Source organism: Pundamilia nyererei, unplaced genomic scaffold (assembly GCF_000239375.1).
Source record: "Pundamilia nyererei isolate P.nyererei 1_Seehausen unplaced genomic scaffold, PunNye1.0 scaffold00058, whole genome shotgun sequence".
Classification (NCBI taxonomy): Eukaryota; Metazoa; Chordata; class Actinopteri; order Cichliformes; family Cichlidae; genus Pundamilia; species Pundamilia nyererei.
The window spans coordinates 2,005,508-2,023,325 of record NW_005187459.1 but is presented as its reverse complement, the minus strand read 5'-3'; the positions used below and the strand labels follow the sequence as shown (position 1 = coordinate 2,023,325).

Below are 17,818 nucleotides of genomic sequence, written 5' to 3'. Positions count from 1 at the left end.
AATGCACGATGATGGCACATTTATGTTAGCTGGTTGTCCAGCAAAGGAGTAAAACTGAGAGGCAGTAACTAGTTTTTCCTTACTCTACCACAGTTTGACAGAACTAAGAAAAAACACTCTGATTGCCAACACTGAACAAGCGGTGCTACCTTAAATGATGCATATCACGACACAGTGCTATTTAAAACAGGGATCTGAACAGACATATTAATTAGAAAGATTTTGAAACACATTTCTCTAACTTCTTGCTAAAAAAATTTTTCATGTTTATATTGACAGTTTAAGTTTGTAAAACTATACAGGCTCATCACCTTGTACATTTTGAACATACAGTATGAGGTTAAATTGCTTGTATTTATAAAAACATCCAACCATTTTCTATCGTTTCTCTAGTTCAGGGTTGAAGGAGCTTTTCCCGGCTACCATGAGGAAAAAGCCAGGATACAACCTGAACAGATAACTATTGATGCTCACTTTCACACACACTTTCACAGTGTAAAACTGCCACTTAACCTAACCCATGCATGCAAACTCTACACGTCTGTGTTGGTTCTCTCTAGGTACTCCGGCTTCCTACCACAGACATGCATTTAGTGGGGTTAAGCTATTTTGATGAATCTAATGTGTCCATAGGTCTAAATTGTCTTATTGTCCATAGGTGTGAATTTGATTGCAAATGGTTGTCTGTCTGTTTTAGCCCTGCGTTAGATTGATGACCTGTTCAGGGTGTAGCCTGCCTCTTGCCTCTTATGTTAGCTGGGATAGGCTCCAGCGCCCCTGCAACCCTGACAGGGATAAGCAGAAGAGTATGAATGAATGGATGTTGCGCACATATAAACAGTACTGAGAGAAAACAGAAAAAAAATGACTCTCTTTAAAATGCTATAAGCTATTTTTAAGACAGTCTAAAGAAACAGCTTAGAGATGCAATGCTCCAAGCTGGACTAGAGTGGGAAACCCTGTTACCCTTAGCTCTGAACTAAACCTAAACTAAGAAAAGTGCAGATAAAAGGTAGTTTATTGATTTGCACTTTGCTCTGCGGTAAACTATTCAGTGTACTTCATTAAAATATTCCAACTGAAACCCTGTGACCTATTGAGGTCAGCCTAATGAGGAGGAAGGATTTGCACCTTTAAGGGCTCTGAGCCAGATCCCAGCACACAAGGCGGTCCAGTGGAATGCACTTCCACTCATGCACATAACGTCTGCTGACAACAAACCTGACCTCCTGAGGAATCTGGTGCCTTTCTTCCCCCCTCCTTACATCTCAGAGAACTGCAACAATCGGGTAAACATGAAGCCCAAGTCTCTTCCATCCAGGCTGTTTCAGAGAGATTCACCTGCAACAGCATCAGGCAAGAGTCCCAGCAGAAGTGCAGCAAAGTATGAGCGGCATGTGGACTGCGTTGATCACCCAGAGCTGCTGGATCCATCTTTGTCCAACGACGGGCAGCAAACAGCTGACAGCAACAGGCAACACGAGAAGTGCCACAGAGAAACACTTTTCGCCTTCCTGCCAGAGAGGTACGAGCCACTGGTGGATGATGAGGCGAAAGCCAAGGCAAAAGAAGAGAAGAAGAAAAAGAAGAAGGAAAACTACAAAAAAGTCAAGAAGGTTTGTGTATTTTTATTTTTACACATTTTTTTTCTAACAGTGCAATTTTCCAAATCCAAGTTTAAAGTTGCAAATTCATTGTGTGTATCCAGCCTAATGACAGTTTTTCTCCAAATTTTTTTTTCTTCTTCATAGAGTCAGTGTGGGTAAGTTGAAATGCTTTCAGTATGAAATCAATCAGCTGCAATCAAATTATTTTAATTTATTTGATCAAGGTTTAAACAACTCTTAATAAAACAGTTCTCAGCATTACTGTGTAAAGTATCTTGAGATTAAGATGCTCCAACGTAAATAATCACAACAAGCTTTTTATCATAGGTAAGATTAAAGGCTGATATGATGACGCACATATTTTAGAGGCCTTTCCTTTGGCAAATAGGACTAACTTCTGGGTTATCAGAGATTATTCTCTCTAGAGATCTTTTATAGCTTCATATGTGTCAGCCGTGTGGCGAAACGTGCACCGAGGTGGACAACAGTTCAGGCTAACACAATAGAGCTCAGGACATGCTGTTCAAAGGAGTTTCCCACTTCCTGTATGAAGGCAGCCTGCACTCAAACTTCTCAGCGTTCGCATTCTCAGTTCAAGTGCATGTCTGTATTTAACCCTGTGCACATCTACAGTCAGTTTACTAAGCAGAGAGGTTTATAACCATACCACGTGAGTGATAGGAAAGCAACAATTTTACAACAACCTTATCTCATGACCTGAACATAACATGTGCACACGCACAAACAAACAAACTCAAAACATAAGAGTCCATGAATCAACTTCCAAAGAGCAAATTCCCAAATTCTTTATTAATGGGGAGTCATTTCTTCTTTTAAGTAACATTAAAATATAATGATGTGGTGAACTCAAGAGAAAACTTACACTGTTCAAACTTTTGTCTTTTCTTGTAGTTCTGGTTTGGGTAAGTTGAAAATAATCTCTGCCTCCATCTTTTTTTCACTTAAAAAAATATGTGATCAATGAGCCTTAAACTAATGATTCAGTCTGTCAGGGCTCTGTGTGCGGGCAGGTGGAAATGTGGATCCAAATGCAGGACTCCGAGACGAAATGTAACTAAAACCACAGCTTTTATTGCTGGCATGAAACAAAAACCAAACCATGAAACCAAGCAGGAACACACAGGCAGGGTCTGAGGGTACGACGCGACACCGAGCATTGGAAAACACATGGCTTAAATACACAGGGTAGTAATGGGGGAATGGGCCACAGAAGGGAGACACAGCTGGGGGAGATCAGGGCTAACGAGACGGGGGAAACAAAGCTGCACACACACTAACATAAGACAGACTTTCACAATAAAACAGGAAACATGAATCACAACTCAGAGACACGGACTCAACACAGAGAGACAGAAAAGGACACATGGAACTGAACTATACATGAAACCACAATTCCTAAAACATGGATAACAGAAACATGAAACTCTAATAATAATAATAATCATCACAACCACAAGAGAACAAGAAAACAATCCATGATGCAAAATTACACCAAAACATAATAAACTCAAAATACTGGGTCCAACGGACCCAGAACCGTGACACAGACATTCTGCTGTTTATTGAACAAAGGGCTAATAAATCTTTTGCAAGCTGATGATTCAAATTTAAATGACCAAAATGGCCAAGATCGCTTCTATAAATTGTCCTGAAATTATTAAGTCTCTCATCCTCACAGCATGCGCCCCACTTTCTTCATTTGTTTTTTAATGTTTATCATTACTTTCTACAATTATTGAATTGTTTATCATAATCATTATCATAATTATTTCCCATAAAGATACTTCTGGCTACTTCCTTATTCACAAGGGGTCGCCACAGTGGGTAGATCCCCATGTTTGATTTGGAAGAGTTGTACACCGGATGTCCTTCCTCTATGGAAGCTTTTTTCACTACTGAAAAAATTGCCATCCATAAGTCAAATATTCGGGTTTATTATCTCAAAATTTCAATTTACTCAGAATTCTGTGTCAACAAGTTGAAATTTCAAGATGATAACTTGAATTTCTTCTTAGCTCTGCATGGCAAAAGGCCTAAAGAGATTTGTGTCTCCTCCCAGGAACAAACTGGGGACCTTTTGTTTGTTAGGCAAATGTATAAACCACTAGACCATGAGACAAAACAAACCCCAGCTGGAAATCTAGAGGCAGGAAACACAGCAAAGGCTTGTGGCTCCTTTTGGAAAGAACAAGTTGCTTTTTAACCAGTGCTCACGTGTGATTTATAAGGAAATGGAACGTGAGCTCTGTCTTTCTTGTAAACATTAATGTAGGCCAGGTAAATAAATCATAAATAAAAGGGTGCTCAGATTTTCGTGTGTTGTGGTTTTGTTACTGATTAATTTAAATTGCAGACTGTTGCATTCCCCAGTAAAACTTCTGACTTCCTGCATCCTCTGCAGCCAGTTATCTCTTTCCTGTCCAGAGAGTACAGAAGAGGATTGTGCTCACAGTGTGCCACTCTTCCTGCTGCGCCATTGTTCTAAAGCACGCACACTTAAATTATGTCCTAACTTCGATTTTCTGTTATTTTCACCTGCGTTTTGAAGAATCTCTGAGAACTGATGCAGCGTCTGAATACTGCGAAAGTAAAAATGATTATGACCTGTGTGGAAACAATCACATTTGTTACCGCTGCTTGTTTCTTTTCTTTCTTGCCTTCTCTGAATGAGTGGATTAGTCGATTTATAGATCATAAAAATGTGGTCAATGATAGGTGGATTTATTAAGTCATTTTTCGGATTTATCTTTCAGAATGTCGGCAAGGCGCTGCGTTCCACATGGAAGTGTTTGATGCTTGGTCTCTACAGCTTTGCTCTCGGATACTCCACTCCCATCACGGTGGCTGCTACTTTTGTCCCTGACTTTCACCCGAGCAGGAACAGGACCTGATTCGAGCTCTGTCGATCTCCTCCACTTTGTTTTCATACTATATATACCAGTAACTCGCAGACTCTTACCAAAGACTTTAAAAGTGTGAATAATGATTGTGCAATTCAGATTACATTTTCAAATTCCCTGCTTTTGCAGATCTTACAAGATCTACTGCATGGTCATATTTGCAGAAATATGCAAGATCATAAAATCTTATTAAGTATTAGGTTAACTACTGAAAACACTTGTTTTTAAATCAAGTGTCTGCATGTGTTCAAAGGGATTATGTGGGCATGTGGAAACTATAGCAGGGCAGCAATAACAGGAATATTCACCGTAGCTGCAGGTGAGGTGAGTCAGGCCAGAGACCTCTTTAAGGGATTTGCAAGCAGGAAAGACTCAACAAGGAGGTGATTATCAGTAATACTGGAAGAGCAAGTAAACAGAAAGGAACCGGCCCAGTCCTTTTCTGGGTGACACAACTTAGGTGCTTTTTGGTGTACAAATTCTGCTGTGAAACAAGGACATTAACTAAAACTTAACAAACACGAAATGAAATAAGACTGAAACCAAAAATGAAAACTAACAAAATAAATATTTTTTCTACTTTCAAAACTAGTAGTAATAGTTTTAATAGTTAAAATCTTTTTTGCAAATTTGAGAACACAAGTATGAGGAGGTTTTTCATTTTGGGTTTTTTGGTGGGTGGTGGGCGGCTACATGACTTTTACGGTCAAAAGCCTTTACAAAAACAGAAAGCTAACTAAATAAGCTACAATTTAAAAAAACAACAACAAATTAAATAAACTAATATAAATTAAAAAACAAAAATATAACTTTGCTGTAAATACTGTAATGTGACGCCCAAGATTTGAAGAATTCTCTGCTTGGAACAAAATATTCTGACTTTTAAGATATTTTTAAAGATGTGTGTAGATTTGATCATTTGTAAATTATTAATTATTCATGATGTTTGTACTTTTGATTAAAATAAAGCATTACTAGGAATGCATCTGAAGAGAAATTGACGTTTTTATTATTATTACTACTATTATTAGAGTGAACTCATTTTAGCAAACATAACACATTCACGTGTTGATTTAATAATTCATGAATAACAACTTTGGCAGTTTGGGAGTTCGCCTTGTAATCGGAAGTTTGCTGGTTCGAGCCCCAGCTTGGACAGTCTCGGTTGTTGTGTCCTTGGGCAAGACACTTCACCCGTTGCCTACTGGTGGTGGTCAGAGGGCCCGGTGGCGCCAGTGTCCGGTAGCCTCGCCTCTGTCAGTGCGCCCCAGGGTGGCTGTGGTTACAATGTAGCTTGCCATCACCAGTGTGTGAATGTGTGTGTGAATAGGTGGATGACTGGATGTGTAAAGCGCTTTGGGGTCCTTAGGGACTAGTAAAGCGCTATACAAATACAGGCCATTTACCATTTTACTAAAAAACAACTAGAATTAATTAATTATTAAAACATTTTCATAACAACTGTATGTTCTATTTTTAAAAAGACAAATTCTTAGAGACTTTACAGAAGAATCCACCATCAGCCCAGATACCGTTTTCTTCTCCACAAGTCTCATGGACTCAGGCGCTGCACAGCTACTCCACTCCTCAGTGGCCTCTGGGTCACTTTTGTCTCAATAGACTGTGTTACATGCTTTGAAGGGCATGTCATTCTTCTTTGTGCCTTTGCTTCTTCTGGTCTTTTCTTTCTTTTTAGATTTCAGTGCCTTGGTGGAAATGTAGTCTACATGATGGAGGCTTAGCTCTCTTCCTGACAGTCCTGTCATTTTGGCAGGGAACACAGATCACTGAATGTAACACAAGTTGAGGTATGAACAGGTTAAAGTCCATCTCTTCCTCAGGAACACATTCAAAGTTGACTGTTATTTCTTCAGATCCTACCGCCTCGGCATCCAAGAATGTAAAGATTAGGGGCACCTCGGATACCACTGCAGGGTGATGAATGGGGCTGATGGATTCTAGGGTCGGCTGGGCAGTGGCTAGTGTTGTCTGAGTTTTGCCTGGTGGTGCTTGTGATGTCTGGGGGTTTGCTGAAAGGGGAAGGGGAAGTAAGTGGAAGGGGTCTCTCGGTTGTTTTACTGGGAGCAAGAGCACTTTCTTGGAGGATGTGTTTGTTTAAGGGGAACATTCCTGTCCCTCTGAACCCTGCCTGTGCATTTTCAACAGTGGCAGCCTTTCTGCATGCTGGGCAGAAAACTGAGAAAAACTCAGACTTTAATAGCTTTTGTGCTGCCTGTCAGATTAGTAGCAAGATGGGTCTGGCGTCATCCTGAGGTAATGACTGAACAAACAACTGACCCCATTCCAAGAAGAGATCAGCATTTATCCTGCTATTAACTAAGACCTGAACAGTAACATTCTCGGGGCAATGTTGGAGCCACTCACATCGTAGTCGTTTCCCTTTGAAGATAATCATGTTTTAACTGAAAACACCTTCCGCGTTGAAGGCTGTTAAGAAAGCAAGTGGTAGTTTCAGCACAATTAGAAAGGAGATGTTAAAATGTATCTAGTATATGATTTGACATGTATTGATATATTTACTGTTTTTTTGATAAAAGGAACCATCAAATTTCAATGCTGAAGGAGGCTCATTTAAGCTGAAAAGGGTGACTCAATGTACCACAATTCATTAAGGTAAATTGAGCTGCCCATAAAAAATGCATTTTTATTTAAAAAAAGATAGCTAAAGAAAGAAGATGCTTGCTATCTGGTGGAAACGATCACAATATGAAGTATTAGCCCGTTTTTTTTAATCAATGTATATTTTCTTTCCTTTTTTTTAATCAACCTTATCATTTTCAAGAAAGATTTGTCAACCAGAACACTCACCCCTCAGTTCTTTTCACCAAGCTGGATGTGAAGCATTTCCCCACCCACAACAGCAGCTATAGAGCAATCAAATCAATTGTTTTGTTTTGTTAAAGTACAGTTCTGCCAGCAATTTGAAAATTCTTTACGGCCATTGCCTGTAAAAAATTAAAGAGCTAGGAGACTTAAACCTTGAACGGCTTATTTTACCTGATGCCCCAATTTACCTGATGACACCATTTGTGCTGAGTACGCAGAACGAAAAAGTGTAACAAAGACAATCAATCAGATTTAAAACAAAATAAAATTAAAATGAATGAAAAACAATCTTAGACCGAAAAAATATGCGATTTTGAGTATTTTAATGTTTCACATGTCATTATGTACCCATGGATTCTTTTCCCAACCTTTCTTCCTTTGGTAATACAACATTTCAGGTTGTAGCTCGAAATGTCGAATTCGGTAACTAAAAATCATGACGTTTCAACTTATTTTTCCCAGTCTTATTTTTTTTTTGCCTAGCAATCTTATTCTAATTCAGTTTTTATTATATTTTACTACGACGACTGTTTTCTACAGTCATTGGTAGAAACTAATCGTCCTGTGACGTCAAACGGCTGCGACTTAACGTGTCACTTCCGCAGTGTGCTGGTGTTTACACACAGGAGAATTAATATTTTTAGAAGATGACGGTCAATAAAGCAGACAATATTAGCAGTATCCCCATCGACGGATTCAGCAATTTAAGAATAACGTCGTTATGGACTTTCTTCATGTCGGTAAGCCGATTCCAGCGGAGACTAGCAAACTACGCTTCAGCTATTACAGCTAACAGGAGTCTCTTTCAGTTTAATTCAAGTTTGGCAGCTCCATTAACGGTTGTGTATGCGTGTCTCTGTCTTGGTATGCAGGTGCAGTGGTCCGAGCCCTGGCTTATCGGTCTGCTGGTGTTTCATGCTGTGTGCTTGTTCCTGACTTTGCTCACCTGCAAGTATTACAGAGCTCAGATCTGCCACTTCCTGCTCGTAGGTACGTGTCACAAAACAAACTACACTGTTCAAAAAGAAGAAGGAAACTTGATAATCACGTTAAAAGTCTGTACTGATATACGCTCTGTAATTTATTAAAAACAACTTTAGACAAGCGTCCATTATGCCATTATTGATCCATCTTTATCGTTTTTTTTACCCAGATCTATATATACCCAGCTGTCTTATTATCTTAAATCCCAAACAAGCTTACTGCCTATTGTTAGCTGTAGCATCAGTCTCTCAATTAACATTAACAATGGGAAAATAGAGAATATTTGTATGACATTCATTCTCGTTTAGGCTTTCTTAGGCAAGTAAAATGTGCCTTTGATTTTATTATAATTTGGCGTCAGTAACATATGAGCTGCTTGGCCGAGAAATGTATGGCGTAAGATCAGATAAGTGGATCTCATGTTGTGTAGAGAGATGTCTCAGAATGTTGCTGGTGTTTCCACTCCCTACTTGAAATAATCATGTTAATCATGCAATAATCGATGCAGACATTAAAGCTAGCTGTTACTGTCAAATTAAGCAAGTCTTTGGACTGCTTCTCACCTCCCAAATCTCTCCCATGGCTCCCTTTTTATGGCAACACTAAATGTGCTTGTATGATGTTACTGATTTGCAGTCAGTTTGCATTTCCAGCACCTGCAAGCAATGATAAAGGAGTTGATGAACTCAGTGTCGTATGATTCTGATGCTTTGGAAAAAATTGGAACCAGCTCTCAAGTTCTTCGTTTCTCAATTTTTATTCCTAGTAAGTGGGAACTAAAACAATCCACTATTTGAGAGCTGAATTCTAAATCACACCAAATATGAAAGTTAAAAATTGAAATCAAAGGTTGATGCAACTTCCTTCATAATGTGCCTGAGTGGTGTCTATCTCTCCATGTGCTTTTGTGCATCCCTGACCATGCCTGGGCATGCTCCTGATGAGATTGGGGCCTGTGCCTTTGGCTCCTGGACAATCTGTAGCATTATCTTACAGTAAATACACCAATTTGTAACATCCAAGAGGTTCTCAGTTGTATTGTCTGGGAAACATGAAGGCCATTGAAAGGCATCGTCAAACAGGACAGCAATGACCCCATCCTATATGTGGTACGGCTCATATCATCGGCTGATATTTACATTGATTTTTATACATGTGTTTTCTGTTAATTGTTACTATTGACCTGCCATTAACTCATAAACCTAACTACCTCAATTACTGCTCAATTATTGATGTCATCAAGCACGATTTAAAACCACACATTTACACGGTCACTAAAAGAGGGAAGGGTATGACTTTCAACATTTTGCTACAGATCAGACACTTTAACTTGCACATTATTATCAATAATGGGAGCTTTTAATTCTAAGCATTGAAAATAAGATGTAAATGACTTAAAAGGCCTGGTTCTTTGTATCTACCATACAAATGTGTGGATAAAATAGAATAGAGTAGGATAAATCTTTATTATCCCACGGATGAGACATTTCAGTGTTGCAGAGATCTTACAGAAAGGGAAAATAAAATATAGAAGGAAGACACAAGGTGGTCCTATATACACAAGCAACCGAAGTTCGTATATACAGGTAACAATGTACAGAATATGTATAGAAAAATAGAAAAATTGTATGGAGATCTGTATAAAATGTACTAGGATATGTATCAAAATATCCCCTTGTCACAGATTCCCCTGTATCTACCATCTGTTGAGTCCGTCTTCCACCCTCAGTTAATGGTGGAGAAAGGTAACAGCGTGCCAGATAAGAAAATAAAAACTTGAGATTTCTTAAAACTTAAATTCACTGGTGACCGTTTAATGCGCATATCAACATGCAAACATTGCGTTATATTTACATATGTAAGAATGGTTTACTAACCAGTCTCAATGAGACAGTATGTATATGAAAATACACAGGAAAAGAAATTGTACTTTTTATTTGCAGTAAATATTTAAATCCATGACCATATAGATGTTACAGATCTTGGTAGCTTAGATATTTTTTTTATAGTTTCAGCAAAGGTGAACCAGTTGCCCTGGAGGAGTTCAAGTGACAACATTATACACAGCTATACCTACGTTACACTCTACAGCAGATGTGTTATACATCAGATAGAATCGGCCCACCAAATACTAAAGTCTGGCTTACTGCACGGCTTTGGAAAATTGGTTTTACAGCTTTTCCTACTGATAATGACCTCCACTGTGGCCATTCATACTACACCAAAGTAGTATGAAAGTAACAGATAAACAGTGAAATTACAATAAGTTCCTGTTTTTTTAACTATCTCAATTCAATTCAAATCTACGGAGCCCCTCTGATGACATGGCCCAAAAAAAAAAAAAAAATTGTGGCCACAAAATACTACTTCGTGCCCTCGAAATACTTATTTGTGGCCACGAAATACTATTTCAAGGGCACGAAATAGGTATAACGTGCGCACGAAATGCTAATTTGTGGGCACGAATTGGGTATAACGTGGCAACGAATTACGCATTTGTGGCAACAAAATAGATAACATGTGCACATCATATTGATACAATTCCTGGACAGCTGCGTAGAGACATAAGCATAAGAGTAGGCTAAACCTATACACCATGGACAGAGACAGTATGATTGAGTTTTATTTTAGGCTGCGAATGAGCTACAAATGCAAAGCCTGGCAATGCAACGAACCATTATTACGGAGAGACATTTAAACAGGGTATTGAGAGCCCAGTTGATTTATGGACGTAAGTACGACCTGGACGCCGGGATAGATTTTATTGTCAACCATCTGCAAGGGCCTGGGAAGGATCACGGTTATCGGTCAAGTGTTTCGTGCCCACAAATTAGCATTTCGTGCACACGTTATACCTATTTCATGCCCTCAAAACAGTATTTTGTGGTCACAATTTATTTATTTTTTGCACCATGTCATCAGAGGGGCTCCGTACAAATCTGCTGATCTGCTTTATAATCACATCACAGTCAGCACAATGAGCTAACAGAACTCTTTCTGTTATTTTACACATTTATTTATTACAGTTTAAGCCCAAAACAGCATTTCTTTCTCAAGTAGAAAAAGTGAAATGCCTTACTAAAATTGCACTTCTCTTTTATATTAAATTATCTCCAAACGTCTTTACACTGACAGAAAGAGGAGTTTCACTGGTCTGCCCCACTTACGACCAAAACGGGGTGTATTTGGCCCACAATTCGAAATGAATTTGACATCCCTGATGTATGTGGCATGATGATGATGATAGTATTAGAAACTGTTAACTGCTCTTTATATAGACTGACCTGGATTCATTACAAAATGCACTCATTAGCAGTAGTGCTAACATGTTAAGTAAAGCTTTAAGCACACAAAAAACCTACCAGTGTGTTGCTGAAACACTCTGAGAAGCGTAATTTTTTTCCATGTCAACCTAAAACACGTGAAAGCACCAAAGTCAGAAGAAGACCTCACAGTAGGGAAAATGGGACCATTTGATGCAGAGTAAGAATCCCTGCTGCGCACAAAACCAGCCAAGCAATGATGCAATCAGGAACCAGACTTTCCAACATTTCCAGTGTTTGTTATCTTAACTATCACCGTCTACAAATGCCTCTCAAAACTATGTCTGAAAAATGACATTTTTTGAATACTTTCTCATGGATAAACTGCAGAAACAAACCCCAACCCCTCATTTTTGACCTTGAAATCTCAGAAAACATATTTACTGGCTCATAGTGATGATGTAAAATAGTTACAGTTAAAAAGCGTAATGCTTCTTAACTTTAAGCCTAATTAATACTGATAAATCTCAAAGCTACCAGTTAACTTCATCATTATTAGTAAATCTGCTATACCTTTTACACGTTTTTTTCAGCTGTTTTTAAATGTAAATGACTTGATGTTTACATGTAGTACCCGGCTTGGACAGTCTCGGTCGTTGTGTCCTTGGGCAAGACACTTCACCCGTTGCCTACTGGTGGTGGTCAGAGGGCCCGGTGGCACCAGTGTCCGGCAGCCTCGTCTCTGTCAGTGCGCCCCAGGGTGGCTGTGGCGCCATCACCAGTGTGTGAATGTGTGTGTGAATGGGTGGATGACTGGATATGTAAAGCGCTTTGGGGTCCTTAGGGACTAGTAAAAGTGCTATATAAATACAGGCCATTTACCATTTATTTACCATTTACATGTGTAACCTGTGACTGATATCCCCTCTCTTTACAGTTGGCCTGGTTTATAGTGCTGAATATCTAAATGAGCTGGCTGCCAGAAACTGGAGGTAACACCATTGATCACCCATGTTTTCTTTTACTACTGTTGCGCTAAATATTACAGGCGATATGTCAAAGCCAAGAAAATGTTCTTAAGCTTCACTGTTTCTTGCAGGTCCTTTTCAAACTTCCAGTACTTTGATTCCAAGGGCATGTTCATATCTTTGGTTTTCTCGATTCCTCTTCTTCTTAATGCTGTCATCATCGTGGTATGTTTGGCACTTGTTCTCGGCATATATGATTTTTTTTTTTTCAAAGAAAAAAAAATCAAACTCTCCCTCTACAATATACTTTGACAGATGGTGTGGGTGTACAGGACCTTTTCCACTATGACTGAGCTGAAGACCCTTCAGCTGAAGAGAAAGGCCCGCAGAGAGAAGAGAGAGAAGAATGACTGATCTGTCTCTGCATGTCCATAAATGGGCTTCATTTGGAGGAATTTGGACACTCGGATTTGCTAATCCCGAATTTTGGAAATGGAAAGTCAGTTCCATCGTATGACTTAAAAAGGATTTTTTCATTGATGTCGGTTAATTTGAGGAATGGGTGTCTTTTTTGTTTTTTGGCTGTGACTGTTAAAAACCTGTGTACACTATGACATTTCTGAAGACCAAGGACACTTAGTGTTTTGTATTTAACGTGTGAAAGCATGTTAAAATGCACCCCCTCCCCTCAAAAAGAATATCGTTTTAATTGTCCAGGTGTCTGTTACCCTAAATGTTCATTTTGCTCATTTTTTGATTATCAATATATCAGTCATTTGCATCACTAGTTGCATGAAACTTGGCCAGGGTGTGTTTTTTAGGATTATTTTTAAAATTTAATGATCCCCTCTATGGTGTGGTGTGTAGCAGTGGTTCTCAAACTTTTCACAATGAGTACCACCTCATAAAATAAATGGCTCTTGAAGTACCACCCTTATGACCGACATTAAAGTACAGTAGTATAGGCCACATACAGTTTACACAGACAATTTTATTTCTTATATAAATGCTATTTATTTTAACTGTCATAAACAGGATGTGACAAGTGATAATAATAATAACAACTGTACTACATTAAAACATTCACAGCAGGTGGGATATCAAATCTTTAACTAATGACCTGATTGAAACCTGCTTCCGGGTCCAAACTACTCTGCATTTATTAAAGCTGTTGTGTTTTTAACATGTTGTAACACTTTGTATCTTGTTCTATTTAATCTGAACAAGCCCCTAAATAATTCAATGATCACTGTCGGCCTCTCACGGTTTTTATCATCACTATTCATTTTAAAGCTCAGTTTTTAAAACCTTACGATGTAACTACAACCCAGCCCATGCAGCGGTATATTAATGACTAACCTTATATTGCAGTTCTTCTCCTGACTGAAGTTTGGTCTGTTTAGCATGCGATTACATGGAAAATACACCGCTCTCAAGGCGCTGCTGCTGCGGTGCTACTCCCTTTACGGCCTGGGTGATGGTACCGCTCTCGAGCTCATGGAGAGTACACTCCTTGTTAGGAACAGATGAGAGCGGATTTCTCACGTCTTTCTCCGACAGCAGCAGGGAGTTGGTTGCTGGCCGCAAAGGGTTACCACTCACCCGCAGAAAAAGCAGATTGAATTCTCCTGACTACCAGGAGCTTCAGCATTCAGACAATAGTTCCCGACTCACCAGCAGCATCTCCCACGCCCCCACTGATTCTCCCAGGGGCCTCATCGATGGAGGCTAGGATCGGGGCACCGTGGAAAAGGGCTGTGTTTTTATCATCAGTGTGACTCGTGTCGCCTTTGCATACCTCCACAATGGTATATCATTTAATCTTAAGAAAGAAATTGGAGTATTAATGCGTTTCCCACCAGAAGAGCCCAAGCACCACAAGTGGTACGTGTACCACAGTTTGAGAAAGACTGGTGTATAGAAAAGGATATTGGCATATATGCCAACACTGTTTGCTCTCGTACCTTTTTTGTGCCCATTGAGTTCTATTATAATCATATATTTCAAATATACTGTGATCCTGACATGTTATAATGCTTTTCCCTTGAATACCTAATGGCATGAAAAATAGGTTTAGGATGAAATGAGCACTCTCATCACCGGATGTAGGCAAAACTCCAATGTGCAATAATTAATTAATTAATTACTTGTGTCGTAAATATTTATGTAATTAATTATTTCCGATTTTAACTAATCATTGCCACATTTAATTAATTATTTAATGATGTATTTAATTAATTCATTATGGCAGTCCTGGCGTTTCATAGGAGTCAACTGTGCCTAAATGAATTAATTATATAATTATTTAAATGTGGCAATAATTAATTAAAATGTGGAATAAATAAATAAATAATGTGTCAATAATTAATTAAATATGTCAATGATTAATTAATTACATGTGTTGTAAATATTTATGTAATTAATTATTTCCGATTTTAATTAATTATTGCCACATTTAATTAATTATTTAATGGTGTATTTAATTAATTCATTATGGCAGTCCACAGGTCTAACCCTTTCACTCCTTTGATTTTTTTCCTCGTACTTTTTTTTTGCCTTTTTGTCAAGTCTGTCTTTGTCTTTGCCGTGTTCTCCTTCGTTTTGTACATAACTGTTTTGGGGGCAAATAAAATGCAAGTAGGGATTCAAACTTCAGAATTAACGTACCCACAATGCAATGCGCGAAAGTCATGTGGTCTGTCGATCTCCATTGTTCTTGTAAATACAGTTGGAGAGAGAAAAAAGGACACCGATAGCGATTTTCCTTACTGAGGATTTTGCAACACTGGTCATTTCTGCACGATGAAGCCCACATCGAATTCAGACGAGGATGTTGCTGCAGTCTTGCAGTCTTCCGAAAGCGAAAAAGATAGCACTAGCAATGAAGAAGGGGAGGAATTTCTGCCAGGTAATGAGGAGCCTTGCAGCTCGTCTGAGGAGGAGAAGGAAGAGGCAAAAATGGAGCTTGACGGTCAGTGGAGATCGAAAAATGGGGAAATCCTGTGGTGTCCCACACACGAAGAGACCCTGCCATATTTTCCTTCTTCCATTTTAATCCCAGGACCAACCCATTACGCAACTGCTAGGATCAGCAGCCCCGTGAGTGCTTTTGATCTTTTATTTGCGGAGGACCTTATGCAGCTAATCCGGCATTTTACCAACCTGCAGGGGAAGAGGTCGATAAAAGATTGGAAGGACGTAGAAGAGGAGGAGCTGCGGGCTTACATGGGCCTGCTGATCCTGGCTGGTCTGTACAGGTCTCAACATGAATCTACAATAAGCCTGTGGGATGGGGTGACAGGACGTGTTTTTTTTCCTGCTACAATGTCACAAAAAAGATTCCACCAAATTAATCATGCCCTAAGATTTGACGATCGTCTTTCCCGTTCAGGTGGCAGGGAGAATAAATTGGGTCCTATAAAGGATTTATGGAGCAAGTGGAGTAGCCGCCTGCCCAAATTTTTTAATCCAGGGAGGGACATATGTGTGGATGAGCAGCTGGTCTCTTTTAGGGGCCGCTGTTCATTCAAACAATATATGCGCCTCAAACCTGCAAAATATGGGCTAAAGATCTGGGCCCTATGCGATGTGAAGACCGCCTATGCCTGGAGGCTGCAGTTGTACACTGGGAGGTCTGAAACAGCAAAGAGGCAGGTTAGTCAAGGAATGCAGGTGGTGCTTGATTTGACAGACGGACTGAAGGGCCACACAGTAACAATGGACAATTTTTTTACATCATTTCCTCTTGCAGAGGAATTGAGGAAAAGGAAGATGGCCCTGGTGGGCACTCTGAGGATTAACAAACCTGAGCTGCCCCCACAGCTGCTGAACATTCGACACAGAGAGTTAATGTCCTCTGTCTTTGCTTTTAGTCGCAACGCTACTTTGGTATCCTACGTGCCAAAGAAATCAAGAAATGTTCTCCTGTTGAGCACAAAGCACCGTGAGCCACAAGTCGAAATTTCTGGCAAGAAAAAGCCCCAGATCATCCTGGACTATAACAAGTGCAAAGGGGCTGTGGATCATCTAGATCAGGTAAGCACAATTATACATCAATTATTTGCCAAATTATTTACTGTTACTCGTTGTTATAACTCTGAGAGTCCCATCAGTTATCTGATAACATAAATGTGATGATGATAGTTTGGATAGTTACAGTGGAGGTTGTATAAATCTATTCATGTCATCTGATCATTTCTCTTTATTTTGCAGGTTTGTGGCAACTACTCCTGCCGTCGGAGGACACGTAGGTGGCCCATGTGTCTGCTGTATCACATGCTTGATGTAAGCTGCTACAACGCTTTGGTCCTCTTCACTGCTGTGGACACAGAGTGGAACAGAGGAAAGAACAATATCCGACGTCTGTACATAGACCAGGTTGGCAGAGCCCTTATCACCCCGACCATGATGAAGAGAAACTACCTGCCTAGAACACCGTTCGCACTCAGCCTGGTCTTACAAGCCCAAGGCAAAGAGCAGCGGATGCAGGAGAAAGAGGAAGAGCAGCAGGAAGAGGAGGAAGAGCAGCAGGAGGAGGAGTGGGAGTCGCCTTCCAAAAAGCGGAAGCAGTGCGCATCATGCAAACAGCGCAAAAGGATCATAACCAACTGCAGCAGATGTGGTGCCCCTGTCTGCAAAATCCATTTGAAAACACTTTGTGGTTTATGTTATAAAAAGTAAAATACATCTTTGTTCAGTTTGTTGTTGAGTTTGTTCAGCTCAGTTCAGTTTGTTTTTGCAAAAAAGTGTCATTGATCCAAAAATAATAATGCATCTAAATCAATGTTGTTATCAATTACTGACCTATTACTGTAATAACCTCATCCCAAATATTTTGTTTTGCAACCAATTTTTGGAAAATATTGCAGATTATGTTTTTTTCCAATAAAAAAACGGGGGCCTATATGACAATAATGGTATAGAAATATACAAATATTAATAAAAAAAGAATAAAAAACATTATACCTATGGTTAGGTCTAAGGTTGCTGAAAAGATTTGATGTTAATAAAGTGGGGGGGAAAATTTATATATGACATTGTTATAACACATTTGTGAACGGGATCATGTGGGGTCCCGAGGGCAAAAGTTATCTTTTTTTTTTTTTTAAACTCTCATTGCTCCAAAAATAATAATGCATCCAAATCAATGTTGTTGTCAATTATTGACCTATTCAAGACTGCAATTACCTCATGCCAAATATTCTATTTTGCAACTATATTTTTTGAAA

The 17,818-nt window shown here is 39.3% G+C and overlaps 3 protein-coding genes across 3 annotated transcripts; all 3 read left to right on the top strand.

Moving 5' to 3' along the window:
• The first annotated feature begins 1,188 nt into the window (after positions 1-1,188).
• On the top strand, positions 1,189-5,040 carry LOC102201714 (uncharacterized protein C1orf115-like). The gene is made up of 2 exons (XM_005734441.1): positions 1,189-1,616; positions 4,382-5,040. The coding sequence occupies exons 1-2, from the start codon at positions 1,194-1,196 to the stop codon at positions 4,517-4,519; spliced, it is 561 nt and encodes a 186-aa protein (XP_005734498.1). The 5' UTR covers positions 1,189-1,193; the 3' UTR covers positions 4,520-5,040.
• A 2,909-nt stretch (positions 5,041-7,949) lies between these two features.
• On the top strand, positions 7,950-13,521 carry tmem18 (transmembrane protein 18). The gene is made up of 5 exons (XM_005734440.1): positions 7,950-8,115; positions 8,248-8,365; positions 12,560-12,614; positions 12,722-12,815; positions 12,906-13,521. The coding sequence occupies exons 1-5, from the start codon at positions 8,023-8,025 to the stop codon at positions 13,002-13,004; spliced, it is 459 nt and encodes a 152-aa protein (XP_005734497.1). The 5' UTR covers positions 7,950-8,022; the 3' UTR covers positions 13,005-13,521.
• A 1,670-nt stretch (positions 13,522-15,191) lies between these two features.
• LOC102201134 (piggyBac transposable element-derived protein 4-like) lies at positions 15,192-17,308 on the top strand. Its single transcript, XM_005734439.1, has 2 exons — positions 15,192-16,625; positions 16,803-17,308. The coding sequence occupies exons 1-2, from the start codon at positions 15,393-15,395 to the stop codon at positions 17,268-17,270; spliced, it is 1,701 nt and encodes a 566-aa protein (XP_005734496.1). The 5' UTR covers positions 15,192-15,392; the 3' UTR covers positions 17,271-17,308.
• Positions 17,309-17,818: the final 510 nt, after the last annotated feature.